Source organism: Monodelphis domestica, chromosome 2, assembly GCF_027887165.1.
Source record: "Monodelphis domestica isolate mMonDom1 chromosome 2, mMonDom1.pri, whole genome shotgun sequence".
Taxonomy (NCBI): Eukaryota; Metazoa; Chordata; class Mammalia; order Didelphimorphia; family Didelphidae; genus Monodelphis; species Monodelphis domestica.
The window spans coordinates 207,315,716-207,334,044 of NC_077228.1; the positions used below are offsets into that span (position 1 = coordinate 207,315,716).

The 18,329-nt window shown below is 36.7% G+C and overlaps 1 protein-coding gene across 18 annotated transcripts in view; it reads left to right on the top strand.

Annotated features, from left to right (window-relative positions):
* EFCAB3 (EF-hand calcium binding domain 3) overlaps window positions 1–18,329 on the top strand; it is a 722,802-nt gene that overhangs the window by 193,044 nt on the left and 511,429 nt on the right. For all 18 annotated transcript variants that reach the window (XR_008916397.1, XR_008916396.1, XR_008916398.1 and 15 more), the window contains exons 66-70: window positions 848–991; window positions 5,008–5,079; window positions 6,150–6,293; window positions 9,229–9,300; window positions 12,860–13,003. Coding sequence is in view for 15 of the 18 variants with exons in the window: in XM_056817026.1 (XP_056673004.1) it covers window positions 848–991; window positions 5,008–5,079; window positions 6,150–6,293; window positions 9,229–9,300; window positions 12,860–13,003 (576 nt within the window). In the remaining 3 variants the exon portion in view is untranslated. The remainder of the gene's footprint in view (window positions 1–847; window positions 992–5,007; window positions 5,080–6,149; window positions 6,294–9,228; window positions 9,301–12,859; window positions 13,004–18,329) is intronic.

Below are 18,329 nucleotides of genomic sequence, written 5' to 3' on the forward strand. Positions count from 1 at the left end.
CAAGTGTCAACCTGAAAAATAATCAGAACCACCAGAGTAGTAGTTATAATAACAAGTCTTTAATTTTTAAAACAAGACTAGGGAGATTATAATCAGAAACATCACACAGAGTTATTACCTGGAAGGATTTACAGTCTCTGAAAAGACATACAGAAAAGTAATAATGGGAATTTCCATTGATCTACAAAAAGTAGAGTACTTATATGATTTTTTTTAGGGAGAAAAGAAAAAGCAACAGTCTAAGTGATTTCATTGAAGCTTCGGAAAGGAGGGGTAGTCACAGTCACAGTTGCTTGGGAAAAATGCATTAGCCTTAGTCCTAGATGCTTAGATGATTAAAAGGTGATTTCAGGTGCTTAAGGGTTTATTGTCTTCTTTAAACTCAGTTACTTGGTAGGAAAGAAGCAAACCAAATTAAAACTTAATTCAATCATTTTTAGGACTGGTTTTAGTAGCCTGAAGTGGAGCTCTGGTTCTTCAGATCTGATTGTCCTCTTTCAGATTCAGCCCTCCCATTTCTGGGAACATGCAGGATCCATTCATAAACAATTTAGTCATTTGAGTTCTTTTTTTTTTCCAACCTCTGGGAGATTCAGTAATGGGATTAACTAAAATAATATTGTCACTAGAAAAATGAACTTCTAGTTCTAGTCTGTACTTAAATATGAAATGTGTGCCCTTTTATTATTAGCATGAAGTTTACTTTTTTCTGCTTAATTAAAAAAGCACAATTGCTATTTCATCCAAAGTAGTCATTTTAAAAAAAATCCATCAAATTAGTTATTTTTATGTTTCTTTAGACTCACTAATCTGACTATTTTACATTTTGATTTATATTTATGTATAGAATTAGAACAGATGGGTAATGCTATGTTGAATGTCATTGATGGAAAAGCCAATGTCAAGGATCTGGCCCCTACCTTGCAGAGCTTAGGAGTACCATTTTCTAATGAAGAGATTAATAAAATGGTGAAAAATGTCCAAGTTGATGGTAAGTACTTCAAATTAATCTTGGGTTATCTGTGCTTACTTTGTGCTAAGCCAGAGTTAAGCACTTTACAAATACTATCTCATTTGATCCTTAAAACAGCCTTGTGAGGTAGGTACTATCTCTTTCAGCTGAAAAATCAGAGACACAGAGGTTAAGTGACTTGCTCAGGGTGATAGCTATGAAGTATCTGAGGTAAGATTTGAATTGAAGTTTTCCTGAGTCTAGACTCTGGCATTCTATCCACCACATCACTTAACTACCTCAGGAATAATCTTCAATGCTTCATGTTTTTTCTTCCTTAAAGTAGAATATGGAGGGAAAAGCAGTGAGTTGATTAGCTTAGGGAGAAGGTAGGAGAGAGGACTTATTAAGGCAGGATTGTCAAGAAATGTGTGATAGGAATTCCATGCAACTACCCAACATAATATTCCGTGTCCTAAAACATAATCTGATTATCAGTTTATCCATTTATTTCTTGGGTCTTTCTCTCTAGTGCTGGTTGTCCCTGTCAACCTTGAAAAACACAGAACTACTAAAGTAGTTAGAAAGAACAAGTCTTTCATCAGGACAAGAGAGACAATGCTCAAGATTCAGCCACTACAAAGAGTCAGATGCTAAATACTACAAAGAACCAAAGTTCTGGGAGTCTGGGAGCAATGTCTCTGGGAAAACTTACTGCCAAGGGAGATTTTCAGGGGAGCAAAATAACTTGGGGTCTTATGTACCTTTTGGGGAATTAAGGACAGGAAACATACACTGACTGGGTTACAAACAGGCTTGGGAAGGAGGTTGTAGCCAGAGCCTGGGGTACCAGGGAATGGCCTAAGATACAATGGGGGAAACTTCTAAGACAAAAAAGGGTGATTCTTAATGGATGCTTGGTGGTCCATTGTTCAGTCTAAGGCAAGCTCATTCTGGAACTTCTCTTAAGGCAAGTTCCCAAGAAATAGAGGCAAACTTGCAGGTTCCATAAACACACTTGACACCCCCTATTCCCAGTTTACAGAGACCAGATATTTTTCCCTATGGTCCTTCTATTTCTTTGTGTGCCAAGAGAGAATTCATACTGGGTTTTTACATAAAACTCCTTTCTGAAGGAAGCAGAGGCAGCTAGGTGGTACAGGGAATAGAAAACCAGTCTTGAAATGAGGAAGATGAGTTCAAATATGGTCTCAGATACTGCCTAACTGTGTGACTTTGGATGACCTACTTAATCTCCTTCTGCTCCAGCTTCTTCAGCTGTAAGATTAGGATAATAATAGCACCTACCTCCCAGAGTTCAAATCGATCAAATTAGATATTATATATAAACATCTTAGTATAATGCCTAGCATATAATAGATAATTAATAAATACTTCCCTTTCCCCCTCCCTTATGCCATTAAGATAGTTAAGCTAACTATTCTGAGGTCATTTAACACCTAGGGACCTTTTAATTAGAGTACCAGATATTCTAAATATACCCTATTACTCAAGAAAAGTATTGGAGTACTCTTGACTTTACCAAAAATGTTTGAATTTAGAATGGTTACTAAAACCAATAGACCTAAGAGCTACATTCTACTCAAGTGTTGGCTGCCTCATGGTAGCATGGAGCTGATCTGCATTCCCTCAAGCTGTGCCATTGGAACACACATTCTGACATATACTGCCAAGCTGGAGGGTTGAGGCCCAGTGATGAACTACAAATCTGTTTCCTAAAGACCAGTCTAACTCAGGGAAGCTCATCCTTAGTGTGTGAAGTGGAAATTGAGGGGACCTTAAAAATTTCTTATGAGAAAGAACACTATTCACAGCCAAAGGAAGAACTGTGGGAACAGAAACACAAAAGAAAAACCACTGCTTGATCACATGGTTCTATGGGGATATGATTGGGGATATAGATTCCAAACCTTCGTACAAATAGGGGAATAGGTCTTGATCAAGGATACATGTGAAACCCAGTGGAATTGCATGTTGGCTACAGGACCGGGGGTGGGGGTGGGGGGAGGAAGGGAAGGAAAGAACATGAATCATGTAACCATGGAAAAAATGTTCTTTATCAATTAAATAAAATTTTAAAAAAATTTTCAAAGTATACCCTCTTTAACCACTATTCAAAAATATGTCCAGGAAAAACCATCACTTAAAATATAATGCTTTATTGAGAGAGAGAGAGACAGAGACAGAGACAGAGACAGAGACAGAGACAGAGACAGAAAGAGAGACAGAGACAGAGACAGAGACAGAGACAGAGACAGAGACAGAGACAGATGGAGTCATTGACCTAAATCATTGACTTAAGACAAATGACCCCAAAGAATTACAGAGAGAGAGAGATCTGGCCATGTCTTGGGAGCCCTTGACCCAGAGAGACTGACTCTGGAGCAACCAGGGATAGACTAGATACAAAAATGTCCTCTGATTAAAGAGGCACTGCCAATTTATAGGAAAAAATGCAATAGAATTAACATTTCAAGTTGTTGGATACAGAATATTGAATAGCTTTACAGTGGTTTTACAATAGATACATTCAAACAAATTAACATCTTTAAGAAACTGAAGAATAGCTTTACTGTGGGTACATTGAAGCAAATTAATATTTTAAAGGATTGGAGACAAAGGTTTTAATCCAGAAATAAAGGATAGAAATATCCAGAGAGAAGAGGAAGTCAGGACTGGATTATCTGGGAGAGTCTGATGTTAAACCATTGGGCTAGATTGGGAAAGAACCTTCCCTAGGAGAGACATCCAAAGCAAAAGAATACTCATGATTGGTACTTAAGATTTGATCTTTGGGCCTGGTCTGGGACACCCGCCCCAGGCAAATCCCCAGACAAACTGACTTCAGATTGTAAAGGTTTTGTTCTACTTGAAGGAGGGGGTAGAATAACCTTGTATGGGTGTGGGGAGGTAGGGGCAGCTTTACTTAGATATTAATAACTATTACCTTGAGAATAACACACTCATTTCTCTACACACTTAGGATTGCTTCGTGATAATTTTTTTTGAACAGAGAAATATCTTAAAATTATAGAAAGGATCATGTATATAGTATTGTTAAACTGGAAAAAACACAGAACTATTAAAATAGTCAGAAAACCCACCTTTTAATTAAGGAGACGGGGTGCATGCTATGTGCCTCAAGCCCTCGCAGAGTCCCCCAATTGTGTTTGCTCTGATCATGAACCCTTGGGAGTCTCACCATTTGGATGAAAAACTCCTCAGAGCCATTAAAGTAGGAAGGTGAAATACCTTTCTTGGGGAACATGGGCCTGATGGGATTAGCCCTCCCCACCTAAACTACTTTAAAGTCTATTGTTTGTCTAAAATTTGTGAAGTTGAACTTTCCCCTCAGGGAGAGAATCTCTAATAATGAGGTCAAATTTGAGGCTTTCACCTTTCAAGCTAACTAAACTGGAGGTCAAGGAATCTCACTAGGCTACAAGTTTGGGGGTTTCTAGATTCCAAGTTGACTTAATATCTAATATTCCTTTTCTGAATATATATATAGTTATGCAAAATATAATATATGTGAGTACAGGTTATGCAATATATAGCTTTTGTTTTTCTTTCTAGTAGAAATGTAGAACTCCATTTCAATCAATTAACAAGCATTTATTTATTAACATGTGCCAACTAGTAATCCTACAGTGTAAGTGGACATAGTCAGAGAATGAAACAATCCCTACTTAAGGAGCTTCTGTTCTGTCATTATTCCTTTTATCTGTAGCCAAGATCATCATGTGGCTTTTCCATTTGAATAATATTAGTTGTTCAAATAAAGAACAGTTTACATCTATGCTCTTTTGGAATTCCCCATTATAAAACCAAAAAAAATAAATTTTTATTAAATCATTGTAGTAGGGAGGAAATAATCCCCTATTAGTTTCTGAGACATCTTTTTAGTTTCACTGTTATATAAAACAAAAGGAAGTGGGTAGAAGTTAGTCTATACTTTACATTTTATATCTGATTTTATAAAATCTACTTGTGTCTTCACTGGGACATTTTACTTGTTTTGTTCTCTTTTGTAGCTGATGGAACTGTAAACTTAAAGAACTTTGTTGATAATTTGATTAAAAAGCACCAATTGAAGGAAAAAGCAAGTGAGTATGAATTTCTAAAGAAGAATGATGAAAACTTTCTTTTCTTATATTGGCATATTTTTTATAACTTTTTTTTGGTTTGGTTTAAGAAGGGCCTTTAATCAAGACAGACAGATTATAATCTGGGAAGCTCCATAGAATCATAGTATTGAGACTTCCCCATTTCTTGTAACTTTTAATATCTGTGATTTAACTCTTTACTGAAGTGCTTCCATCCATCCCAACTTTTTTCTCATTTTTAATTGTTTATCAAATGGGAGTATGCTCTTAAACTGTTTTAAATAATAGCTTTCTAGGTAATATTTTGCATATTAAACTTTGTGCAAGGCATTGTATTGTTAAATATTTCTTTTAAATGAATCAACCAGTATTTATTGATTACTCTTTTGTCATTCTGTCAGTCACATTCAAATAGGTAAATATATAGTATAGCACACATGGTCCCAGATGTAAAGAGGCCAATTCATTCTATTAAAAAAAAGTAAACCTTTACTTTCTGACTTGGTATCTGTTCCAAAGCAGAACAATGGTAAGGGCTAAGCAACTGGGGTCGCCCAAGTAACTTGTCCAGGGTCACTCAGCTAGGAAGTATCTAGATTTGAACCCAGGACTCCCTGATTCCAGACCTGGATCTCAATCCACTGAGCCACCTAGCTATCCCAGAGGCCAATTTATTCTTTATGTGAGGAGAAACTTCATAACAGTTAGAATTGTCCAAGGATAGAATGGGCTGCTTTGAGAGAATACGAACCTGGCCAATACCTTATATACATTATCTAATTTGAGCCTCACTACAATCCCAGGAGGAAGCCATCACAGATGTTATCTCCCCATATGGCAGATAAGGAACAAGAGGCTCAGTGAAATTAAATCACTCACCCATGTATTTGCAAACAAATAAGTATTGGAGGAAAGACTTGAAACTAGACCCTCTTGTCTCCAGGCTTTTAGTTTAGCATCCTTTTATTCCATAGTTCTTTTCTAGATATTCCCTATACATTCTCCAAATCATGCATTTCATTAGTCTCATCAATTTCATATTTTCTATTTTGATATTTGTATACATATAGAATTAGAAAAACTAAAAAATATTATCAGCCACATCCTTGAAGGAAAAATCCAAGTTGATGATTTGGAATCTGCCCTGAAGAACTTGGGAATTGTCCTAAGTGAGAAGGAGCTTCAAGATACCCTAAAAGCTATTGAAGTTGATGGTGAGTACTTTGGCTAGCTATTAAGTTATTTGTTCAGGATATATGCTTATTTTTTAATATTAGAAAGCTAACATTTCAGTCATCCATACACAAGCATTGGAGGTGGAACTGGTGTGATTTTCACATTAATTTTACTTTTTAAGAGACCATGACCTTTCTATTAGGAAAAGATCAGTTAAGGACTTAGCGGGAGAAAAGGAAGGATTTAAAGAATAGTATGAAGTTGAGAAAATAATTAGATGAAGTACCGGTGAAGAAGGAGGCAGAAAGGAACCTAGTAGCAGGCAACATTGGCTTTCCCAGAAGTTGGGTTCTGGTGTGCTAATGCATCAGTTTATGAAGTGTTAGGATCTCAGTGTGCTCTTCTCTTGTCTTTATCAGAAGAATCCCTACTTTTCTTGAATTCTCTTCTCTGAATGGCCACCAACTAGACTTGGTTTTCAGAAAATCTTTATGAATTTAGGGTTTTTCTCCCTTGGTGTGTCACCCAAGACTTTGTACTAGTTTTTTTTTGTTTGTTTTTTTTTAAATGCTTACCTTCTGATTTAGAAACAACACTGTGTATTGGTTCCAAGGCAGAAGAATGGTAGGAACTAAGCAAAGGGGTTAAGTGGCTTGCTCAGGGTTACATAGCTAGGAAGTGTCTGAGATCGGATTTGAACCCAGGACCCCTCATCTTTAGGCCTGATTCTCAAGTCATTGAGCCATCTAGCTGCCCCAATACTAGCTTTTTTTCAAAGCAGTAGCTACAGAAATCTTGTGTGTGTGTGTGTGTGTGTGTGTGTGTAGTAAGCTGTAAGTCAAGCTAACTTGAGGCAATTAAATCCGTCTTTCATCAGTCAGTTAAAGGGTACTTGCTACCCTAATGTCTCCTGAACTACAGCAAGAATTTGCCTTCAGGATAATGTGGCAAATCCTTTTTGTTGTGAACTGACCTACAAACTGGATAAAACTACATAGAACATGTTCACTTTACATTCTCTTTCCTGCTTACTCTCTAGCATGCTTCCATAACAAAATAAAGGTATAATTTCCAGATCTGTATTGATTTGAGGAATAGTCCAGGAGGAGCAGAGCCCTTAGTCCAGTTTTGAACACTAGTCTCTAGATAGTTCAGTTTTGGACAAAACAGTTGAAGATGGACTCTTCCAAGGGACCAACTTCTTTGAGAATTCTGTGCCAAAAAGGAGTCAAAGATTAGAAAATGCTGAGTTCAACAAGGGCTAATTGAAGATCCATGATTCCAGAATGGGAGCCAATGAAATCTAGAGATAGTTAAGAACAGGAAAAAAACAAACAAACAACCAAAAAGCAGCCAGCTTCAAGCATCAGATTATTGTGGGGGGAGAGAATATCTAGAACATGGGAAATCAGGATCCAAGCAAAATCTTAAAACACAGAGGAGTCACTTACAGAAGGATGCAGGATCCAATTCTAGTATTGGGAATGATGGTTAGTTTGCATGCTCATCAGTTTGGGACTGCTTTTATTTTTATTTATTTATTTGTATTTACCCATTTAGGAGGTTGTAGAATCTTCTATATCTTGAGGTCCCAGGGTTTGAATGGGTTTTTGAGATGAAAAACTCATATCAGTTCTGGAATATGGAGATTTCAGTCAGATTTTTAATTAACTGTACTCTACTGGCCCCTTCCCAGTCCATAAGGTATTGTAGTTTCTCTCTTTCATGTCAGTAGATCAGAATTTCCTTGGCCATGATTCATCTACTCATGCAGCACATCATTAGATTCAAGTATAAAAGACAGAGTTTTTAATGGATCTTCTAGAGTAATGACTAGGGGAAGCCTGGGTTGATTCATATGGTAATAGGAAACCAGGAATCCAACAAAAGGGCAAAACTCAAAGGTGGTATTCAAGATATCTAGGCCCTGGTTATTGCCAGTGGTGATCAGTTTGTATTTCTTCCCCTTTCTTGGTGTTTTGATTTTTGAAGTACTACCTTACCAATGTAAGGAGGAATCTAGACACTTAACCCTTCCTGGGAAGCCTCTCTGGACCTCCAGGGGAAAAAAAATAGAAGTATTTGTGTAGATCACGCACACACTCAATGGCAAGTATTTCATTTGAAGCCAGACTGGCATATGAATTTCTCTATGGAATTTTAAAAGTGTGCTTTGTCATTTTTTCCTTTCAAAAAGAAACTTGGAATTATATTTGATGGGAATTTGTTCTTTTGATTATGAAGTCCCTCTAAATGAAACTTTCTATTTGTCTAATAGTAAAGTTTGGTTCTGTGAATGAGGTACTTTGTGCTTTTGGAATTTAATATTAAAGAATTATAAATGATGTCAAGTGATTAAAACAAAATGATAAATTCAGGGAATAGGAACACGTTGAGTGTGTATTGGAGTCAGCTAATTATTACATTTTCATTGTGAACGTTTATATCTCAGAAATTGATAGCTATACATCAGGACTTAATTTTTTTGTTTTGTTGATTGCCTAAGAAAATCTTAATAATGCAGATTAAAATTATATGTGTATTCCTAGGTGCATTTTTTTCCATAAAGAGAGCCTCTATGGTGCTATAAACATTGCTTGAGTTTAGCAGGAATGCAGTAGAGGAAAAAATCATTACCAGAATGGAGGACTCATAATCGTAGGATAATAATAATAATAATAATAATAATAATGAACATATAGCATTTATATAGCATTTTAATGTTTGCCAAAGGTTTGACATTCAACATCTCATTTTAGCCTTATAATATTCCTGGATGAAATGATCACCAAATTAATTTCTGGAACAAAATTTTAGCCAGGGCCTGATTAACAAAACAGAAATAGAGATGGAAGTTTGGAAGTTCACTAGAAAATTTCAGACCTCCTCCCCTTCTTTTACTTTGTTACTTGTCTATCTGAATTTAAGGGACTTAACCTGTTTCTCTCTCTTTTCCCCTCATCGATATTACAGAGAGTGGAGAAGTGGATTTAAGAACCTTAGGGGAGTCTTTGAATAAAATAGAAGAATTTAATGAAGCCAAACGTGAGTATAAATTTTGAAATAGAAATGATTAAGCCTTCCCCTCACTTCATTCCTGAACTGGCAAATGCTTTGTGGTGTTTTAAAATATTTAAATTTAACTTTATGCAACCTACATTTTTTTCACTTTCAGAACTTTGTTTAATTGAAATCTGTTCCTTAATAACAAATCAAGAGTGTTCCACCATTTGCTGCACTTTGAGAATCTTGGGGGTAGTTTTGTACATATAGTCAGTTAAGCAACAAAGATTAAGACATTTTTCTAGTTGAAATGGAAAATTGAGCTAGACAGTATCCCTGCTGACAAGGATGTTAAATCTAGTTGGAGAGACAAAGATAGAAATATCTTTGCAATAAAATTTAATGCTGGAAAGCTAAATAACAATGAGTTATTTACTTTGATAAAGATATAATTTGATGAATGTGAACACTGTCTCTACTACAGTGAAAGGAAGCATGGCATGGCGAATAAAAGTGCTGGAAATGGATTCAGAAAGACATGGATTTGAGTCTTGCCTCTAAAACTAACTACCTATATGACCCTAGGCAAGCCATTTATCTTCTCTCAGCCTCAGTTTTCTGATCTGTAAAAATGAAAAGTTTGGACTCAATGACCTCTGAGGCTCTTCTTACTCTTAAGACTAAAATTCTAGGATTCTAATGGAAATCACAACCCTTCCATTTTCCATCTAATGTTATTCTTTTTTATGTCTTCTCATAAATCCCCCATGTGGTAGAAGTGGCTTGGACTTGGCCTTGAAGGATGGTTAGGATTTGCAATGCAGGAGTAACATTAATACACTTTCATATAACAAGAACTCTACAGTAGGATATAACTACAACATGTTAGGGGAACTCTTTGATGGTCAATGTCATAGTCTCCAAAGCTAGACCAATTTCTGATCTGGAGAGCAATAGTAGTAAGGTTAATTCTTTAACATCAACCCCCCAGCATCTTTTTTAATACTCATGCTACAATCATGGAAATCCTCATTAATTTTTGGGTACTCTGGGTAAGGGGAAAAAGATCAGAAAAATCACACATTTGGAATAATCATCTTTTTCCCCTTATTTGGGTCTTTTCAAAATCCATGCTCTCTTTTCTCCCTGGAAATTTTTGGCTATGGATGGCAACAATCATGAAAAAGCATCCATGTCCTCAGTTTCTGGTCTAAGACTTCATAATCATAAAGTGATCTAGGTTATTTCTGAAAGTATTATTCCACACCTCCATGTCCCAAATCAACAGAAATTGCTGTTATTTGTTGAGGTTAACAAGTCTTGGGGCTTCTCATCCCAGAGAAATAGGTTAGCAGGCAGCTAGGTGGTATAGTCGATTGAGAGCCAGCCCTAGAGATGGGAGGTCCTGGGTTCAAATTTGACCTCAGATACTTCCTAGCTGTGTGACCCTGGGTCACACTTAACCCCTTTGCGTAGCCCTTAGGCTGCTCTGCTTTGAAACCAGTACACAGTATTGATTCTAAGATGGAAGATAAGGGTTTTCAAAATAAAAAAGAAAGATCGGTTATTTCTAGATTATTCATAAGAGGTCAGCAAGTAACTGCTCTGAAACCCTTTGATAGTCATAAGGACTTAAGTCAACTTTTATTATTGTGACTAGGTGTTCAATATTTGATCTCTAGGCAGAATCTGTGGGTCCTCATCATGCTTCCATGGATCACAGAAGTGACTTCTTTTTCAAAGGCTCAGCTCTGCTCTATTTGAGAAAAAAAGATGAACCTGTTATGTAACTTCAACAGTGAAGAAGTCTGGAGGCAGCTAGATAGCCTAGTGAATAGAGCACCAGGACTTGAGTTATTATTTGACCTCAATCACTTTCTAGCTGTGTGTGACCCTAGACAAGTTACTTAACTCCAATTGCTTATCTCTTACTATTTTTTTGCCTTAGAATAGATATAGGTTCCAAGACAGAAGTTAAGGTTTAAAAAAAAATAGCTAAGGAAGCTCCCTCCTTTTTGTTACATTTTTCTACTCTCCAACTTTCTGACCCAGAATTATTCAATTGTCTCTCATAAGCCAAAGACTTAAGAGTCTTTCTCTAGCAGTGTATCGGTATTATTCAGCTCTTGAAGAGAGAGACACAGACAATGCAATCTTTGTAAGTCTCTGGAACTTGCCTTTGCCTTCCAGAGTTGCTGAAAATAAGATCTTCAGTTCTTTGTCACTTGCTGCTAACGTCTGTGGAAAATTGCATGGGGCACTCCTGTTCTCTGCACTTAGTGCTTTCTTTTCTTAGGAGATGGAGTAGAGGAGGGAAGATAGTTTTCCTAAGCTAGGTTTTAAAATAGCATTCTCCTCCCCTTTTTTTCTGGAGCTTTCCTACCTTTCCCTTAGCCATCTGACACTACTTGCTTTGTTCTTGAACTACAATTAGTAGCTTTCTGTTCTTTATGAGAGTGACCTTTGGAGGAACCTGGATTCCAACCCTTATTACTCTTTTCCTGCCCTTTCATGATTAATCGGATTTCAGATCCTGCCTTCTTGCATCTTACCTCTTTGCTCACTACTAAGCAATAAAATACTTGTTTGGAATCTGACTTACTTTGTTTCCCAACTTTCTAACAAAACAACCTATTACCAGATTGCTTAACCTTCATTCTCAAAATTTGGCAACTGGCCTAAAATAGATTCTTCTAGGGACTTGTGAGTTAAAGCACTGGTCTATGTGAGTAATTCTCATCTGGACCCTTGGGAATTCTCAATCTCTAAAGGTCTTAAAACCTATTTCATGTTTGATTCCATTCCACAAACATCTGTAAAACCACCTTCTGTGTACAAGGCACTGGGAAGACCAAACAAAACCTTAAGAGTTCCTGCCTTCAAGAAGTTAAATATTCAAATGGAGGGATGTAGTAAAGACACAAATAAGGAAACACAAAGTAATTTCAAAGGTATATAAAGGCTAGGACGCGGTGTAAATCACTTGAAATGGCAGGTGGCTTGTAATAGCTCCCTCTTAATTAATTTTGCAGCATTCATTTTCCAATTAGTAATTTATGGAGACATCTAGGTGATACAGAGTATAGAGAGCTGCACCCCGGGTTTAGGAAGACCTAAATTCAAATCTGGTTGTGTGACTGGGCAAAGTCACTTAATCCCTGCCTCAGTTTTCTCACCTGCAGAATGGAGGAAATAATAGCACCTACCTTCCAGCGATGTTGTGATGATCAGATGAGATAGTATTGTAAAGTATTTTTGCAAACCTTAAAGCGTTACATAAATGCTTTATCATTTTCTTTGATTGTAAAAAATAATCTTTGTAAGAGCTTGCACATTTAAAAATAAAAGCACTCATTCATTTTATTTGGGTTCATATTTCTATTAGATGTATGTTCATTTGATAAAGACATCAACAAAAATACTGATTTTTCTTTTTCATGATTGCAAATGGGAATTCTATATATTGGGACTATTTTAGTGAAACCAAAAGGCTAGAGAACTACTCCTCTAGAAAGGGAAAACATTTCCCCAAACAGGATTGTGTAAGGGCCTAATTTAGACTCATCAACTAAGTGTTTTTGCCATTTGTTTTGATATTTAGGAATCCAAAGTACCTGTAGCATGGTCAGCCACATCAGTGAAGGGAAAGTCAAGATGGAAGATCTCCCAGATACCCTATCCAGCTTAGAAGTGGAGTGTACTGAGGAAGAACTAAAAGAAGCCTTAAAAACAGCTGTACCTGATGGTGTGTGAGGCATTTGTTTATGTTATTTGCTTAGAGTATGTAAGTACATATGTTCTCTCTAGTTCGGGGGCTCTTACCTGGCCAGGTTCATGAATTTATTTTAAAAAATATTGTGATAACTATATTCTAACACAAGTGGTTTCCTTTTTATTCCTATTTATTTTATTTAGGCAGGTAGGCCATACAATAAAGTGCAGGCTTGGTGTTAGAAAAGTCTGAAATTAAATCCTGCCTTAGACATTTATTGGCTTTATATGACCTTGTTGAAACTCACTAGAACCGCTCTGTGCCCCAGTTTCCTCATTTGTACAATGGGGATTAATAATAGTGACATTCAGCGGATCAAATGAGATAATAATTATAAAACACAGCATAGTGCCTAGGACATTGTAAGTGCTATATAAATGTTATTATTACTGTTATTATTCTCTTCCCCAGATAGCCAAAGAGAGGCGAACAGAATGCACAAAAGTTAAACACTGCTTAGTGACAAAGCAAACATTTGTCAAATTTTCAAAGCTGAGAGGCAGCCTTAGAGGCAGGAAGACCCAGATTCAAGACCCCTTCTGACCCTAGTCATCCATCCCTGGTTCTCAAGCATAAAGTCTTCCTATGACTGATCTACTAAGTCAGTAAAAAGGCATATTCAATGATGAGGGAGAGAGTTTGCACACCAAGCATTCTTTGGTTTGACAGATCCTTCATGTTCTCAGTTGGAGCTTTCAATAGGGTGACTATAATAAATACAGTTCAGATGTCCTTGTTCTCCTCTTGCAAAGGGAAGGTCACATAAAATGAATGAAAGGAAAGATTCTATAGGAGCAACAAAGGTGAGGTCATAGGAAGGTATTGTGTAAATTAAAATTAATATACAGTAACTGAAGTATTATATTTATAAGATTTATTAACATAAAAACTAGAGTTAAAAGGGAGTTAACTAATTCAAACCACAATCCTGATAAAGAAGAGAGAGAATAGGGTGGAGACACCAAACTGTACATAAACGTGACCACTGTGATAGAGAGGTGAGGAATTATGAGAAATCCTGAAGGACTTCTGGGAGAGAAGTCTAAGGGGTCAAAATTCTAATTAATACAGTATTGATAGGGAAAAGTAGCTGTCTTTAGCTGGACACCTGTAAGACACAAAATTACCCTCAAATGTTAATACCTTATTGTAATCTTTTCTAGTTTCAGCCAGCCAACAACACAGATTATAAGATAATAACTTACAATTGTAGCTTGAACTCAAGGAATTTGAAGAAGGAGCAGGATTGCATAAGCCTTTGAGTTGGGAATGATATTGGAGGTCCTTTCTGGGCTTGGGCTAGTCTAAAAAGTTTAGAAGAATCTATAAAATGAGCTTTGACTTTAGTTTTTTTTCTGTTATCTCCTATGACTAGACTCTCTCTGTTTGTCTGTCTCTTTTTCTTAAAAACCTTTACCATACATCTTAGAATCAATAACATGTATTGGTTCTAAGGCAGAAGAGCAGGAGCAGTAAAGGCTAGGCAATGGGTGTTAAATGACTTGCCCAGGGTCATATAGTCAGGAAGTATCTGAGGTCAAATTTGAACCCAGGACTTCCCATCTCCAGGCCCGACTATCTTCTCTGAGCTACCAAGCTGTTTCCTTCTCAATCTCTTGCTCTCTCTCTGTCTCACTCTTTCCCTCTCCCCTCCCCTTCCCTCTCTACCTCCCTCTCTCTTTCCCCCTTCCTTTTTCTTTCCCCCTTATTTCCATCCCATTCCCCCTTCCCTCATATATGGAATGTATCCAACAACAAAAAATGTAACTGTGCCAAGTTATTCCATAAAGAAACTAAGGGGGCACAGCTGGGTAGCTCAGTGGATTGAGAGCCAGGTCTAGAGATGGGAGGTCCTAGGTTCAAATCTGGCCTCAGTCACTTCCCAGCTGTGTGACTCTGGACAAGTCACTTAACCCCCATTGCCTAGCCCTTACCACTCTTCTGCCTTGGAGCCAATACACAGTAATGATTCCAAGATGGAAGGTAAGGGTTAAAAAAAAAAAAACACAGAATCTAAGGGCTGTATATCCATTGGACACCCTAGAATTCTGCTTTCATGACTTGGAATCCCTTGGAAAATTCTAAACTTGTTCTACCCAATTGATAGTTAATGAGGGAGAAGATTTCCTTCATTACTTAAAATTGGTCTTAGTTCTGTAAGAAGGATCTTTTAGGATAATTGAATATATACACATTTTTCCTTCCAGACTCAGCTAAAATCCTAGCTTCTACAAGGAGCCTTTCCTTGTCCCAGGAGATGCTAGTTCATTGCCTCTGAGATTATCTCTCCAATTAACTATGTTATGTGGATATTGATCTATATATATTTTGTTTGTACATGGTTGCATGCTGTCTTCTGCATTAGCTTATACACTTTTTAAAGGCATTGCTTTTGCCTTTCTATTCTCAGTGCTTAGCATAGGGCGTGGTATGCACTTAAGCAATGTTCATTCCCCATTTGAAGCCCAGATGTGGTCCCTAAACCTTTTGAGTTTGGTCATAAACTAGGGAAACTTTCCACTTAGCCCTCTCAGAACTAAAAATATAATTACCAGGATAACAGACATATCTGTAGAAAGGGAAAAATTCAACAGCAGAGATTCCTCAGTTACTGATTAGACCATGGCAGTTCCCACCTGCAGCAAAATTTCACTAATTAAGACATTTGCAGGAAATGCTACCTGAAGTAGTGGAAAGTTTTGCTTAGTTTGTAACATCTTATAACATTAATATAATTATTTATTTGTGGTAGCAGTATTTGATAAGAACTTTTGTAGCAGAGTACTGTATATTTATGTTATATATTTTTACATATTTATACACTATTTTAAGTCTAATTATCATATTTATTATATCTTTGTTTAATTTTTAAAATATTGAGCCATGTTCTATCCAAATATGGGATATATAGGAAACCATGGCACACTGTTCTTTAAAAAGAGAATGTAAGAACTTTAATTATTTTCAGTTAATAGCTGACAAGAAAGGTTTATATATCATGAGAATTCATTTATCTTATTAAAAATAAACTTTATAGAGAGTCAAATTAATATTAAATATTTTATCTATGTCCAACTTAATATATATATTTCTTTATGGCATTTTTGCTCAGTGAATTGAACATCTGTATTCTCCCGAATGTAGGAATGTTCCTGAAGACTTTTTTCCCTAATTTGAAATACTTTGGTAATAGAAAAAATGAATAGGTATCCACAAAAAAAAAAACAACAACCAAAAAACTATATGGAACTATTGTATGAAAAATGTTTGCTGTGCTAATGCTTATTTCAGTTCAAATTAAGATGTTTTATCCATCTGTATAATTATTGTTCTCTATCTTTGACCCTCTCATTGTCAATCAATGTATATTAATTACTTTGGAGTATATGTTACTAAGAACATGATTATAATCCCTACTTGGGTTTTGTACAAACCACAATTAGAGAAAAAAAAATAAATCCTATATTTGGACCAAACCACCCAAGTAACCAATAAGTATTTTTTTAAGTTTTTTTTTTTAAACCCTTACTTTCCGTCTTAGAATCAATACTGTGTATTGGTTGAGGCAGAAGAGTGGTAAGGGCCGGGCTATGAGGGTCAAGTGACTTGCCCAAGGTCACATAGCTAGGAAGTGTCTGAGGCCAAATTTGAACCCAGGACCTCCAATCTCTGGGCCTGGCTCTCAATCCACTGAGCCACTCAGTTGCTCCCCCCACCCCAAGTATTTTTTAAGCATGTGTCAGCCCCTGTCCTAAGTGCTTGGGATAGATTTAAATATAATGAATAAAATAATCCTTACTGGCAAGGCATTGACATTCCAATGGGAGAGACAACTGCAACATGTATAAATATATCCAGGATAAAGATAAAGAGTATCAGTACAATTTAGTTAAATATAAGGTGTTTGGAGATAGAATTAGCCATGAAGTCATATAAATCATCATACTTGAGCTGTATATTGAAGACAGAGAAGAATGCTAGAGGAGGCAAAGGTGAGAAAGGGAATGCTTTCCAGGCATGGCAGATAACCAGCATGAAAACACAGATGGAGTATTACATGTGAGAAACAGAAAAAAGTACCATTTGGTTGTATGGAAGATTTTGGGAGAGAAAGAACTATATGTATCTGCAAAGATAGTTTGGATCCACATTTGTATATGACTTTGAAAGCTAAATAGAAGAGTTTATAATTAGGCCTAGATGTCATAGAGGACACTGGAGTTGATTGGGTAGCAGAATGACATGGTCAGATCTTTCCTTAAGGAAAATCACTTATGGGACAACTATATAACTCTAGGCCTGGAGTAGGGAGGTTGTGGGTTCAAATCTGGCCTTTGACACTTCCTAATTTGTGTTTCTGGGCAAGTCCCTTAATCCCTGCTGCCTAGCCCTTCTTACACTTCTGCCTTGGAACCAATACTCAGTATGGATAGAAAAGAAAATCATTTTGGCAGCAATGTGTAGGATGGATTAGAGTAGTGAGAACTTTCAGGAGGCAATAAACTCAATTAGGAGGTTGTTGCAATAATCTAAGTGAGAGGTGATGAGGACCTGCAGTAAGAATGGTAGCTGTATGAGTAAGAGAAAATAGGAAAGATGTGAAAGAGACGTTGTGGAGGTAGAAATGGTAAAATTCAACAACTGATTAAATATGTAGGGTGAAGAGAGAGTCAGGTATATTGGTGGTGATATTTTAATTTTAACTTAATTTTTGTTTCAGTTCCATATTCTCTCTCTCCTTCCTTCTCCATCCATTGAGAATGAAAGAAATATAATACTGGTTATACATGTATAGTCATTCAAAACATTTCCATAGTAGCCATGTTGGGGGGGGGGAGAGTCAAGAAAAATAAGGAGAAACAATTGCTTCAATCTGTACTGTGAGTCCATCAGATCTCATCTGTAAGTAGATAGTATTTTTATCATGAGATCTTTGGAATTGTGGCAGGTCATTTTGTTGATCAGAATTAGTAATTCTTTCTTAGTTGATTTTTTTTTAAACCCTTACCTTCCATCTTGGAGTCAATACTGTGTATTGGCTCCAAGGCAGAAGAGTGGTAAGGGCTAGGCAATGGGGGTCAAGTGACTTGCCCAGGGTCACACAGCTAGGAAATGGCTGAGGCCAGATTTGAACCTAGGACCTCCCATCTCTAGGCCTGGTTCTCAATCCACTGAGCTACCCAGCTGCCCCCTCTTAGTTGATTTTACTTACAACATTGCCTTTAGTACAGGCAATTAATTATTTTCCTGGATCTATTCACTTCACTTTGTGTCAGTTCTTATAAGTCTTCCCAGGCTT